At 36.0% G+C, this 15,105-nt stretch overlaps 1 protein-coding gene across 1 annotated transcript in view; it reads left to right on the forward strand.

Moving 5' to 3' along the window:
- VPS13B (vacuolar protein sorting 13 homolog B) overlaps positions 1–15,105 on the forward strand; it is a 512,636-nt gene that overhangs the window by 113,484 nt on the left and 384,047 nt on the right. The window contains 1 exon segment of the mRNA XM_009275488.2: positions 11,442–11,626. Within this exon segment, the coding sequence (XP_009273763.1) occupies positions 11,442–11,626 (185 nt within the window).

Genomic DNA, 15,105 nt, shown 5'->3' on the forward strand with positions numbered 1-15,105 from the left:
GCAAGAAATGGAAAGGATTATGTTGGTTAAGACACTAATACAAGAATTGTGGATTCATTTTTCAATTAATCAGGATTTTTATCCATTATAACATGTATGGTTTTTAAACAAAAGCCCACAGGATTTTAAAGTAAATGTTTAATTAGTTTTCTTTGCTGATGTTTAACTAGCATTTCCTTTGAGTTTAATGACTGATTCCAAAATGAACAGTCGAATAGAAGGAAATAGATTTGGTAAGCATGATTAGAATATTCCTTTGATAGTCAAGAAATGAGCATATACATACAGAATGACAGAATTAAGAATCTGATTTCTGTATGTTTAATTTTTAAAAGAAGGGAAAATGGAAATGGAATTGTTATAATGCTGTCACTGACTTAGTCTCTTGCTCTGAAAGTACGTGTATTTGTTACACTAACTTTGCATGCGTCTTGGATTTGGCTGTGTACATATATTAGAGCAAGAAAATGTTTTTCTGGTGTTGTGTTTTACTGACAGCATATTTTCTTCAGTACGTGTGTATGTGATAATTTTGATGGTCTTGAAGACTCACGAGGGTTGTGGAGTTTTTAAGTAATGAAATAGACGTAGTGAGACTCTTACAGTGAATAGACCAAAACTGAACACAAAACACTATACCCATAGAATCTGCTTCAAAGTTTGTATTACTTTTGAGGAAAGAATGGTGTAAAGTCAGTGGTGGAGTTAGTGCTTAAGATGGTAAATTTAGATTTAACAATAATTGTAGTCTTTGAAGTAAAAAGTGTTATGCATTTACTGAGATTTAATGTTTTGCTTTACATAGCTTCTGATATCCTTTAAAATACTTTTGAGGTTGCTAATTAACGAGGCCACAATATAATCACTTTAACAGCCTTTATACTCTTTCTGCTGTTACGCAGTGTATACATGCGAATCATTAGCACACCTTGTCCATTCATGTTCTTGCTGTTGATGATACCCTTGATCCACCCTTTGCTATATTAAAGGCTTTTCTGGTAAAGGGAAAAACAAAACACCCTTCCCCGCTTCCAGCAACTTCCTTGTGATGCTGTAACTTCTGTCTTAAAGGATACTAGAATTGGCTTTTGGGGTACTTTCAGGCAAGGAAGAGTGGAGTTAGGTGCTTTTATTTACTTTCTGGATTTAATGGAATTCACTAGTTGCCTGTGAATACAGAAATATGGCTTCATTTCTTTTAGTCTTGTTTACTTTCTGTTTGTGGCATCTCCATTCAGTGCAATATTTTAGTTCAAATATTTATTTTGTTTCAGCTAATGCAGACATGCACCTTGTTAACCCTCTGACCTTTATGGTCTAGCTATAAAAAGTTTGCCAGAATTTCAAACAGCCTTTTATCTCTCACTGTAAATGCCAAAGATTTGCCAAAACCCAGAAGATTTTATACATTTACGAAACAAAATAAGCAGTATTCAAAAGTATTAAATAGAAGAAATTGACAGAAAACCCCAAATCCTAACCAGCTTACCTTTTTGGACAAAGTTTCTTATTTAGATCAGTTGTTAGTGTTTACTTTAAGTTGGGGTTGTGTTCAGCTCTTGAATCTTAGCAGGGAATTTGAAACTGTGTTAGTTCCCAAGAAGATCTTTGAACTTTTCAGAGAGGAAACAAAATGGGAATTTTGTGCTTCTTTCAGTGAGTTGTGGTCCATCTTCTAACAACTTTGCAGCTGTTAATAATCTTCAATAAAAAGAATAATTAGGCAAATTTATCTACATTTTTCTGTTTCACACAATTTTAATGGGAGTACTTAGAGGTGAGTTAAGACTATGTATTTAAAAATGGTATATGTGAGAAATTTGCAAGGGAGGGCAGGAAAGGGGGTGTGTGTATTAGTGTGCGTATGGGTTAGATGTGAGTATTTTCTTTCTGTTCCCATTGTCAGCATTTCATTCCACAACTGTCTTCCTCTTAATGCTCTAAATATAACTTTATTTTTCCTGATCCCTACTTTCAGTTTCCAAGCACTTTCAAACAAGATTCAGTCATATAGCTTGTTCTCTTCACGTGTGCTTTGAGTTTCTTCTATTCTTATGTTGTTCTTCCCATCTATGCAAGCATTTTCTTGGAAATACTCTAAAGATGCTTCTTTTCCTTTGCATTCTCTTATTTGTTTCTTTTTTCTTTGTGTCTGTTGTCCATCCTTGTGCCTTAATCCCAAATCTATTAATCCCACTGTATTTTTTTCTTTCTTTTTCCTCTTACCATTTGAAACCTGTGAGAGGAAAATTCTGTGGGTCTTTTTGTGCCTCTTTCCTTCTTAAATGTCACTGTTGTCTTCTGTCACTTTCTGTCTTGCTGTTTCTACAAGGGTTGGGAGAATGCTCTACAAGTTGCTTAGCTTTTTGTGAGACAGCAAAGTCTGTGGATCTGGCCTTGTGACTGTTCCTGCTCGAAGCAGTTCCTCTCCCTCGCTCTCCAGAAAGTAGAGCCGTCTTCTATCTCAGTTAACTCTCACAAGCTACTGTTCCTAGCTTGCACTACTTGCTAATATCCTTACTTCAGGAGATGTCTTCAGATGAGAAGAAAACAAAGCCTCTGTTCACCATATCTGCGTTCTTGACAGTTCTGTGTTGTTTGGAGAAGGGTCAGACTTCCGGGATAGCAACTTTTCCTCTGCATAAAATACAGCTCTACACTCAAGTTTTTCCTTCTACAGGATAGGGTCATGTCTGGTCAGCTGTGCTGGCTCTGGCAAATGGAAAGGTCCTCACCATAGATAGGGCCCATGAGCTGGGCTGTTTTCTTGTAAATAATGTATATGTAATTTTCAAACATGTTTGATAATTTCCGAAGCATTGTACAACAGCAAAGAGGAAAGTCACATTGCAAATTTGGGATAGGAAAAGAGTTTGAAATTTGAAATCTTGAATAGAATGGAATAGACTAAGAAATAAAATATCTGCACACTTTGAAATAAATTTATTAGGTGATATAACTAATTTGTATTTAAGATGCCAAATTTTGCACCTCTGCTGGGAATAAGAAAGGTAATTTGACAGTAACTTAAAAACAAAATGAGTGCAATTTAAAAAGATCATATTGGATAGAAATCTATATCAAAAAATCCTTATTTGTGCTCCTAGTAATTCAACAAAATTCTGTCCTACAAAATCTTATCCTATATCCTACAAAAATACCTTGTAAATGACTGTATTATTAGCTGCTGAATTGACTGCGTGAATTTCCCTCAGACTGAAGGGATGATTTCTGAGAGCTGCTGCTCTTACATTTGACAGCATGAAAGGATGATGGAAGTAGTTGCTCTTCTCAGGGCTGCCACAGTCATGACTCTTGCTTCTCTGATAACCTCCTGCTTACCAGATTAAGCATGGATCTCCTTGCCAAATGGCAGCGGCCTTTGTGTCCTATTCCTGTTTTGTGGCATCATGTTCAGCAGATGACTGCTTTTGTCCATGCAGTTTTCTTCTCTGAGCACCAGCATGTTTCTGAGCCCTCCTGGCTCCCTGTTTTACCTGCTAATGGCAACCAAATGGCTCTGTGTGGCAGATTTAGAGGATTGATTTAATGGCTGTTGCTGCTGCTTCTGGGAGTGTGTGAAAGGGGAAGGAGGAGAGGAAAAGGGCGAAGGAGGGGGAGAGGTTGCTGCTTTGGACAGTAAAGCAGGGTGCTTTCTGGGAAGGCAGTTCCCCAAATCCTGTTCTACCCCTGTGGCTACTGAGATTGGATTACACTGTGGTACCCAAAGCAATGATACTAGATTTACAAAAGCTATGAAAAAAATGTAACACTTGCTTTGTTTTAATAAACACAGATCTTTGCTGTTTGGAGGTTTATGGACACTAGCAACTTTTACCTGGTTACCTCTGGTGGTTTTGGTGGTCTTGGTCATCTGCAGCTGTTTAGTTACAGCATCTCCAAGTTCCAGCTGATTTCCCCCCCCGCCAGGAAAACTGTCATTTACCAGGAGGTAAATGATAATGATTGCATTTATTTTGGCATTGCTGCTTTTCCAAGTAGGAGCTAGTTCTCCTGAAAAGATACACGGCACAACTCAAATAGTAGATGTGAAAGTGCTCTGCTGATGATGTGATTCCCTCTGTACTATCTTCATCAAACCAGTGCTTCCTTGTAGAAAGTCCTTGATTCTTTCTGGACTTCCTTCCGTTTTTTCGGGGGGTTTTTTTAGTATGTTTTGATCTTTGGTTACTGTAATGAGTACCGTTTTTTCTCATGGACCTTATATTTGGATCTTGCTGGAAATAATGCAGCTAAATGTCATATCCCTTCCCTTGTCCCCACTAATATCCACAATCAATGACAATAAGATTCCTAAATTCACGTAAAAAAGTTACAGACCTTCTCGCAGCAGTAAAGAAAGAATAGGTGTTTAAAGTGTAAGTAAGAAAAAATATCCTAAATTGGCATTAATCACATTCCATGAGGAGAGTTTCTTATCCCTTGTTTTCTGATTTCCCCCACACACCTTGTGGAGTTCTGAAGATGCAGTTCTTCAAAGATACAACTTTATGCACAAGACTTAGTTGGTTAATGATGTGTGTAAAGCTAACCATATAAAGGACATAAAGAGGACTGAGGGCTCATACTCTAATCTCCTCACAGCAGAGAACTTGGAATGTTATTGTTTTCAGATTGCTCATATCCCTTTAATGATTCTTTCTGGAGACAAGTATTAACTAGTGATTAGAAAAGGAGGTTGTTTTGTTGTTTTTTTTTTTTTTCCCAAAGGAAGAAATAGCAATTAGTGACTGACCTCCACTTGCAATTTGGTGGGAGTTCAGATCCCTAGCATCTGTCCCATTGATGAGCTTTCCCAAAGCCAGTAAGCTGAATTTGATCTAAACTTCCTAAATATGTTTCTCTAATGCAGCTGCAGGTTTAACATGTTCCTGCGTTACAGTTTCAGCAGCCACCTTAGTTTATCATATGTCCAAAAATAAGACTGAAAACCCAACCCTCTTGTTGGGTTATCCCTTGTTAGTATCAACAAATTTTTAGTCCAAATCTGTTGCATTTTGAGGCACATAGGCAGTGACTTAACTGGAAGTGGAGATAGACTGCTTTTTTGCCTTCTTTCTTAAACTTTTAATCCAGTGGGTGGAAAGACTCATCTGATGCTTAGTGTGGCTGGATTCAAGCTGAGGGAAATTAAGACTTTCCTACCCTCACGTTCCAGGTCTTTGTTTTTTCTTGCAGCCTTCGACATTTTCTCTTGGTGTCTCACAGCAGATAAAGTTACAATACCTGTCCCACTGAGGTCACTGCTTCTCACTTCCTTGTTGCTTCACAAACCAGTATTATTCACATGTAATGATCATCATTTTTAATCTAATGATCGTATTTTTAATGTCCAGATGTAACAAAACAAGCTAAATGATTTTAAAAACAATCCAAGTTTAGAGCTCCTAACATGCATGTCCAGAGTCTTGCATTCTTTGCTTCAAAGGGATTCTTTTTTTTTTCAAGGTTTCTTCCTTTTAGATATTTGTTTGACTTTAGTAATTATTTTTGTTCTTGTAAAATGCATTTATTTTGCTTTGCTATATAAAGCTAAATTTTATTGTTCCATTAAAACACACACTGTACTGAGAATTGAGAATGGATATTCTCTGTCCATTTTCTAAGACATATTGAAACTTGTACTTTGCGTATGTTGTTTTGTTTTCACAATTGTTTCAAGGAAATGGTGGGGTTTTTTCTGAAGTTCACGTATGAATTAACACTTTACAAACATTTTTCATCACTGACAATTTCAGTTCCAGAACTGATATTAAATACTATACAGAAGTCAGTTTTGAAATGATCATGTTGTTCCCTTCTATTCCCGTATCTAAAATTTTCAGAAAGAAAAAGTTAATTTTTTTATCAAAAAAAAAGAAAAAAGTTGGTGAATCTTGAAGTTCATTGTTTTCTCCCTTGTAATAAATTGTATGATTAGCAGTATTTCCTACAAATAAGAGGCAAAGGCAGCTGCAGCTGCTGAAAATTCAGCTGTGTAATGATGTCAGGCAGCCTTTAGTGAAGCCTATAGAAGAGCAGAAGAGGCTTTGAAGACATCAGTCTCGGAGATGTTTTTGGAACAAACTGTTCCAAAGGGGGTTTAATTATTATTTTTTTATAATAATTAACTTGGTCATCTAGCACAAATAACTGTATGTTTCTGTCTGAATACTAAAAATTGCGTTAGTGTATGCAGATGTGTGATACGACCTTTTTATTGTGAGTAGTAGTGACTTCAGTCTTGCATTTAAAAAAATAATAATTCCAAGACTGTAGTGGTTAACTTCCTTTCCCTTTCTTCTTCTCCCTACGCGCTCCCTTCAGAGTTTTGATATTTGTCATTAAGTAGCTAGACATTGTTTCCCTTACCCAATAACAGTTGCTTAAACGTTAAGAAAAATGACCAAAATTGTAATTTTCTTTAAGTTGATATGAAAGATCAGATTAAATAGAAATATGGATTTGTTGTGGGTATGTAGATGAAGCCTTTGTTCATGTCAAATATAAAAGCAGCATACATTTTCTGTTTGCCTAAGAGGAAAGGTGTGCAACTGCTGACTGAAATTATTTAGGCATTTAAATTACGTTCAGGTTCTTCTTAGGCACAGTTGCTGTGTTCTAGTAGCAGGTTACTGGTTTTGTTATTTTGGAAAAAATGAACTAATCGTATTTTACTGTACAGGATATGAGTAATAACAAAAATTAAATTTTTGGAAACATTTTGCCGGTTCCAGCTTTGCAGTTGGGGACTCTATATAAACCTCTGGAGCCAGATGTTCACCACTATATTCTTTCAATCACTCTGAGGTGTTGATTTTAAAAGAATATGTTGCTGCTCCTAAAGTCTACAAACCAAAAATGTCTACAAACCAAAAATATTTCATAGCAGGCCTGTGAACTTACATGGATTGGTTATATTGGTGCCTATGCATGGGGTATAATAAGGACCAATTCATGTTTTCATTCAAAAACAGCGAAGAAAACTATTTTCTTTAACGGTACGCCAGATTTATCCAAATATTTCAGCAAGTCTGTATTACAGTTTGTCAGCAAACTGGGTACAACCAAAGTGTATTTAAAAATCATTTAATTAGGACAGATTCATTTTCACTCCATGCCACTACACAGCAAGACTTGCTTGTTCATATTTCCTTAAATTTATTCTGGAACTTGTCCAAGTTTGGCTTTAATGAGTAGCCTATCCTGCTAGTTACATTAGGATTTATTTTCCTCTAGAGAAGAGTGTTTGAATTGGTAGTTTTTTAACCTGTTCAGTTAAATGAACATATGTTCAGAACTGCATCTTAACTCTTGAGTGTAAAGATTTGAGAAATAATTATTTCTATTGTTGTTACAGTTTTAAAGTGCAGTTTAAATAGTGGTTTTAGACTCCAACCATGTGCCATAACTGTTTTAATATGGTGGTGAGTTTTGATATGAAGTCACATTCAGTTGCTTAATACAAATTTAATGATACAATATAGAAACACAGATCTGACTTGGTTTACTGAAAAAATTATTTGTACTTGTATTTTCACTTATTGCTTGAATATATCTCTTGGGTCATAAAACTTGGTTAAATATAGCTCAGTACCTTATTAATGATGGATTTTCTGTTTTAAAAGGTGCAGTTTGGTAGCAAACTTGTATTTTAAGTTGTTTTAAATGCATTATTTGTGTTTCAAAACTATTATAATAAATCCTGAATTATAAATGTACTTTCATCACTAGCCAGGTCTAGTTAAAATTTCCTTTAAGCAACATTTGCTGCACACATGGTACAATACTTCCCCCCGCCTTGATTTTTTTTTTCCTGTAAAAAAGGTTTTATTTTCTTCAACTTCCCATTCTTCCAAAGTTATCTGAAAAGGACCAGTAGACTTTATTCCAATGGGATTGTTAAAGTACAGTAAGCATAGAATTTGCATATTGTTAAAAAAAAAATTCATACGCTGTTATTACACATAAGGGAGTATTTTATGTGAAACTTTTAAGTTTTAAATTTAGCATAGTTCAGTACAGTAGCTGTAATATGTATTAAATGAATAGTCAAACTTTTAAAGCAAAATCTTTTCCACTGTCATATTATATGCTGTGATTGTCACAGCTCTCCACAGACCCCCCCTGAAGTACATTAATTTTTTAATACAAATGTGTTATTTTAGATGGAATTATTGTGGAGTCATGTTCTTCCTGAATTTTGCTGAAAAAGGTTTTCTACCTCCTTTCTTCCTTACCAATTTTACATTGGGAAACCCATCTTTTGAAATATTCAGACACTTTTTCCTGAAATATTTAGTTTTAATCCTGCAAAATAATATTCAGAAATAAGAGGGAAAAGTAGAAAATATAATTTATCTGAAAGGATAACAAAAGGGAAAAGAACAGAAAGGAAAAATGTTACAGTTACATGGCTGTCACCAGAAAAGGCAGGTAGGAGATGCTTAGTTCCCCCAAGCAGGGCAAATGTAATTTTTCTTGTTCTAACTCACTCTTTGGTGTCAGTGACTGCTATAAAAAAAAAAACAACAAGGCTATTATAAGATCTCTTCTGAAAAAGCCTCTAATGAGTTTTGATTTTCCTAGCAACAGGGGCTGTACCGATACAAAATATGGTAGTTCCAAACTTCAAAGACTGATAGTTTCATTCAAACAGTAGACTGCTTTTTTTTTTTTTCGTTCTGAAGGAAATTTCTGCTACCAGACACAAGGCTGAATTCTCCCATACAAACATGAAATGTTTTTCCTTCATCTGTGTTTTTTCTGCAAATGGCATTTGAAGCTGGCAGCACAGTTGTGTCATTAGCTTCAAATGAGTTGCAACTCAGAGGCAGTCTTGTTGCTGGTTTCCTCTCCCTTCTTCTCAACGTTTCTGAGACAGGTAATCCTGATTCCAAGCTTTGAGGTTGAAAAACCTTGGTCTAAAGAATACTGATTGCTATTACAGAAGGCTACAACATCTGTTTTTGTTTGTTCTTTGTCCTCCATCTGTATTTACGTCCATTTTCTGAGAATCTTTCATGAGTATCTTCTTCCATAGGAATAAATTTTTCTTTTATTCCCTTGTTTTTCTTTTTAGTGAGGAGCAATGGAATTGGCTTTTGTGGATGGGCTTTATGCATGAAACTTTGATCTATGGTGTAGACATCCACAGCTGAGATAATTATCTTGATCTCCCTTTATAGGCAGTGGGCAGAAATAGTGACTTGCAGAAAGCAGTTCATTTAATCCTCAGACCTAGAGTGAATGGATCTCTGTTAGGTATATAAGTTCTGTTTTCGTTCCTTTTACCTTAAAAGGGCCTATACAGCCATCTTACATATGGATGTTTGTTTATACTGTAGGTGTCTAACACTTGATGAGACTAATCCCTCTTGTTCCAGCGAAAATGGTTTTCAGTTAGCTGTTTCCTGGTATTGACAAGAAACTGAGGGAGGAGATCTGTTTGTGACTTAAGGTGAATGCTTGTATGTGCAAGTCCAAGTTCAAAGTGATGACATGACCTTTGGCTGTACCACCATGTCAACGTGGTAGTTGATACATGTCTTGTGATGTTCAGAATGCTTGTTTCCAAACCATGTTTCATTTCACACAGGCCTTATCTGCAGCTAATGGGCCAAAGGTGTTTGCAGCAGAATATTGTGCTACTCTGCTTCTTCATCTAGTTGATAATGATCATGGGTCTGAGAAGTGATGATGTGCTTTTTTCTTCACAGTTTTCTTGGTAAAGGGCCACTCTCCCATTCAGGTGCAGAAGTGCAAGGAAGTCTACTTCTTATTGCCAGAATTTTGTGTCACTTCACGCTACTACAGGTTTTAGAGTTTGAGCATCAGAATGGCCTGTTTCTGAATTCATGGAGCCTCCTGCAGAGTCTCTACTTGCTAGTGTGATCTCATGTATGTTAGGTCATACGGCTGCAAGCATTTTCTTGTGGAGCCAGATAGGAGACGCAGTATATTGTGACTGCTTGTGACAGTTCCTTGGAAGGTTTTGGTTTTGCTGATCTAAAGAGCCATTTGGTGTCTGCAACGGAATGTCTTTACACTTTCAGTCGCTCGAACATTTTGGTAAAGGATGCTTTTTTCCTGGGTTAAGGGATTGTGTGAGCAGCTTCAGCAGCTTTCCCTCATTTAAGGTTCTGATTCCCAATGGAACATTAGCCTGATATTGTTAATTTTCTTGTGGCTTTAGGCTTGTCCCTAAAATCTTCTAATGGACGAGATTCCCCAGAATGAAAATGAGCTGATCTGTGCATCAGTAATTATATTTTGGGGACACTAGAGAAAATAATGCTAAATAGCACAAAAAGTACATTTCAGTGGTGGAGCAGGAGGTGATTAGGGCAAGAATAATAATGTTGTAAATACGCTGCAGGAAAATGCTGCAGGAAAAGGCTCCAAACTGAGAATATTAAAGAACCTTTGCAGTTTTTCTTGAATGTAGCAAATCAATCTGTTGCTTAATTTCAGGTAAGAGTGTACGTATTAGGAAGAAAAAGTAACTTACTGATTTTGGTATAGTTGTGGTAGAGCCTTCTTGTTGATAGTGGACTTTATTGTCACAGAAGAATTTATTTGCAAACAGAATGTCCTGTACCTTGCACTACTCTTCCAATGCCTGTCCCCACCTGTTTCTCCTCCCCAGTTATAAGGTAAAAGGCATTGAAAAATACTAGAATCAGTTAATGAGCTCTATGTCAGCCAAATATGGAATACAAGGAGAAATATGGAATGTGGGTCTTTTTGTTTGTAGTTTGTTGTATAGATATTGTCTGTATGGTTTTTTTGATCACTGGAGACATATCTCACTTAGTGATTCACTGTAAGCTTTTAAATAAAAATTTTCCAGAAAATTCAATTTTTTAAGAGTTCTGTGTTTTCAGTAACTGCACAATTTTATAAGTAGCTCTTATTATGGTGGGAGCACTTGAAATTGCTTTTATTAAATATTTTAAAACCAAGAGAATATTGTCTGTATGGTTTTTTTGATCACTGGAGACATATCTCACTTAGTGATTCACTGTAAGCTTTTAAATAAAAATTTTCCAGAAAATTCAATTTTTTAAGAGTTCTGTGTTTTCAGTAACTGCACAATTTTATAAGTAGCTCTTATTATGGTGGGAGCACTTGAAATTGCTTTTATTAAATATTTTAAAACCAAGAGATAATTAGATGAAAATATATGATTTTTTTCGTCTCATGTTTTAGAGGGAGATATAAAGTTAAATCATGTAACAGAAGTCCTATTTAGGGTGAATTTCAGTCTAAAGAGAATCGGCTCTTAGAAGAAGAAATTTAACAGGCACACAGCTCCAACCTTACAAACTAACTGCTTATAGTCTGGTATTCTGTGACTAAGTTTTTAAATTGTTATTTTTATGCACCAAAGTAATGATTTTCCTTTTTTTTTTTTTTTTTCCTCTCAATATTTTAAACAGGATCAAGCGAGCTCATGTCCCACTGACAGAATGCATATTTGAGCTTCCTAATTTGACAGTTCAAGCAACTAGAGCTCAAACCCTTCTGCTTCAAACTATTTATCAGAGCTGGTGTCATCCTGCTGGAAATGTCAGTTCGGTGGTGGTAAATGAAGCTTTACTGAATGAGGTTTTCCAAACTTCAGGTAAATATGTGATGCTTTTGGTTAAGTATTTATTATGGTACAGAGCACTGCTAGTGAATGTGCATACAACTATATCCTTTAAATCCATGTTTTTACTTATAGTAGTTAACAGACAGAATGTTTTTTCTGTGTACATGGGTATTTATAGCTTATGGTTAAAATCCAGGATGTAAGCTAAGCCACCAAGCTTCACTCCTTGGCACCAATTTCTGGATGCATTTAATTTTCCCATACAGGATAATTTTTCCATGCTTCCCTCATCTGAAACATCCACCCTTGCTACCTTATATGGTGCAATGTTGTAACTTAAGATCATTCAGAGGTGAAGCTGTTGGAAGAAATAAAAAATACTGGCTTATTAAGGGCTTTATTAATCAGTGGCATACATAGAATTTTTTTTAAAGGTCTGCAGATGTTTCTCATCCCGTTTCATAAATAAATGTTACTTAACTGTTGTGAAATTGCTGGAGATATGCAAGTCTCAGTGATGATGATATAAATAATGGAATTGGTTACCTGTCATCCTTTTGCAAAACACCCGTGGATTTTGGGAGTAAATTAAGGATTTTGACCAGCTTACACAGGAGACCACATTCTTCAAGTGCATAAAGAAGATGATAATATATTTTTTTTCTTTATGTTTCTATGCAGGCTAGAATAATTTAGACCCACTATTGTTTAGACACACTATTGTTTATCTGTTGTGAATAAACACATAACAAGAATAATTGAGATCTTTTGGAATCTCCATCATTACCAGTCTTGGAGAACGTGGTAGGAGAATGATTCAGATGTAGTAAATCATGACTTGAAGCAGAATGGTAGATTAGACTACCACTGGAAGTCTTCATCAGTCCTATTTTTCTCAGTCCTATTTTCCTTTTTCAGTCCTGTTGTTTTTTAAAGTTAAATCTGTGTTGATCTGATGGTGCAGAACTGTTGTATTTTCAGGTGTGTAACTGTTGGAATAACTGTTTTAAGTGCTTCATTTTTCCTTCTCTCCCAAAAGTCACTGATTCTCTTTGTTCCTTGATTCTGTGTGGGTCACCTACGGAAGAGATTGTGAGGTTTTATTTTCAAGTACTCGTAATTCTGAAGGTAGCAGGTTCCACATCTCAGAGAAATGTGAAAATACAGTCATTTGATCATTTCAGATGGCCTTAGGGTTTGCACAGTTCCAAATTAACGTGTTCCATCACTTAACATGTTTCAGTCCTTCAGTTCAATGAACTGTGATACAGCCATGCTAACAATCTATCTGCAGAATAGAAATCTGGAGCACACATTTTAAGTACTTATAGTAAAGTAAATGAACAGTATAGTAAACTTGTTTTGGTCTTCTCTTGTTCATGGCTTAACGCTTGACCTGGTAAATTTTATACTTCTGTAGCTGTACTTTGCATTACCTAGATAAAGGCAGCTTTGAGTTCAAGGCTATGAAATGATTGCTGTCTACCCTTTTGCCCTAATTCTTGGCTTGGTTGATTCTGTAAGTCTACTACGTCTTCTTGGAATACCTTTGTGTAAAATTTAGTATCATGCCTTGTTGAAAATCATCCTTGTACTTAGTGTAAGCTTCCACATACTTTAACAGTAACACGTATGTGTATAAGCTTCTAAAAAAAACTTGACTTGTAATTGCACAGGGAAGTTGGAATTTCAGCTTTTTTTTTCTTTTTTCTTTTTTTTTCTTTGTGAAGTAACTGAGCATAATGTAGTCAATAAGGAATTTTTCAGTAAACAAGGCACTTCTGTTAATCACATATTCTTTTACTAATATTCAGTTTAGTTTCTCCAACATAAAACAACAACTGATGAATGTTCCTTGAGAGTCCTTGATTTGGGTCCCCAGCTGCCATTGCATGTCCCTGTGCTCCTCTAGGCTTGTGCAGATTGGTCTTTGATGGGTTGATTGCTCCTGTGGTGGGCCTGGGAGTAGCCCGGCAGGGTATTATTTGGGCTCCTCTCCTGCCATTGTCTCTCTGAGCATCTTTGTGGTTGTGCAGATGAGCTTTTATTGCATAACCTAACATCTCACAGAAATAACAGCCTCTTTGTCAGTGGTATTGTGTTTTCCATGTGATCACAGCTCCTTTTTAACCATGCACAAAAGTAGTACAAAAGTACTTCAAGAAAATAGTTTTCCATCCTTGTGGTGTTGTGGATTAATTGTTTCTTTGATCAATTTTGTACAAATAATGCAAGTATAAACACATTTGCTTTATTTTCTTTTATAGCTCTTTCCCTTTGTTCCTTGGCTTTTTCTGATTTTGTTTCTATGAAATTGTAGTGTTCTTGCAGGAAAAATTAACAATGCAATTAAAGATCTCCTTACCTTCACTTTATCCTATTTCCCAGGGGATCTCTTTCTTGAAATTCATTGCTTTCATTCTGCTGTTACAAGAATGTTAAACTGTGTGTTTCATGAGTACTGTTGCCCAAATTATCTTCTGCCTTTACGTTTTCAAGCTTCTAAAAGCCATCTTTCAAACTAATTAGAAATATAGCAGGACAAACAGCTATGTCTTTCTCTAGATTCTTATCCCCCTGTTAAAAGTAAAAAAGACCTGCCCAGACATGACATTATTCTCAAAAAAAAAAAAAAGCTTATGTAGTTTGTCTTCCTATTTTTAATGGTCTGCTGTTATCCAGAGGTTTCCAGCAAATCTGCCTGCCTACAGTCTGGATCACAGGATTTTACACATTCTTGATGCGCAGTACAACACCATGCTTTTTTGTTCTTTGTGAACAAACTGTGCCCTCTTATAGAAATGTTCTACCATGTTCTTATGTGTTACCCTTCCAGATCTGTTCTGTCAATTTTGAAAATATACTGAGACATCAAATTTTTCTTCTGTAGTTTACTACTTGCACGTAGCTAAGCTCAAATGTGTTTGCCATTTGTTTACATAGGCTACGTCTTTCTCAACTGCCTATGTCTGTATTACCACTTCTCATGTGGTGATTGAAGAGAGTTATTGGGCTGAAACAGTTGTTCCTGAGCTCCTTTTTGAGGCTTTGTGCCAGGTGCTTTTTGTGAGCGAGCAATGTGCCTCTGTAACATATTGATTCAGTATTACTTGAACTCAAAAGCGATACCACAAGCCTTTGTATCCTCTCAGCATAGATCTTTTTTAGCAGGAATTATGGTCCCTAGTTGTATGCTTTTTCCAACACAGCCATATCCTCCAGTTTTAAAACTGCATCACTGAAACTGTCCTTACAATATGGGCTAAGACATGCTGTAGGGAAAGAAGAACAGATGAATTGGGGGGGGAGGAAGAAAGAAAAAATGGAAAGGAACAGAAAAGGGAGAAAAAGGATCAGTTAATAAAAAGGGGAGAGAGATGCAGGGGAAGACAAAGCAAGGAGAAGCAGGTAGAAAGAGTAGAAAAATAGTAAAAGTTAAGAAAGCCAAAATTTAATGGGAAGACAAGTACAGATACAGGAGTTGCAGGAGGAGGAGAGAACATAGGAGA

The sequence above is a fragment of the Aptenodytes forsteri genome, unplaced genomic scaffold (genome assembly GCF_000699145.1).
Source record: "Aptenodytes forsteri isolate BGI_AS27 unplaced genomic scaffold, ASM69914v1 Scaffold208, whole genome shotgun sequence".
Lineage (NCBI taxonomy): Eukaryota > Metazoa > Chordata > Aves > Sphenisciformes > Spheniscidae > Aptenodytes > Aptenodytes forsteri.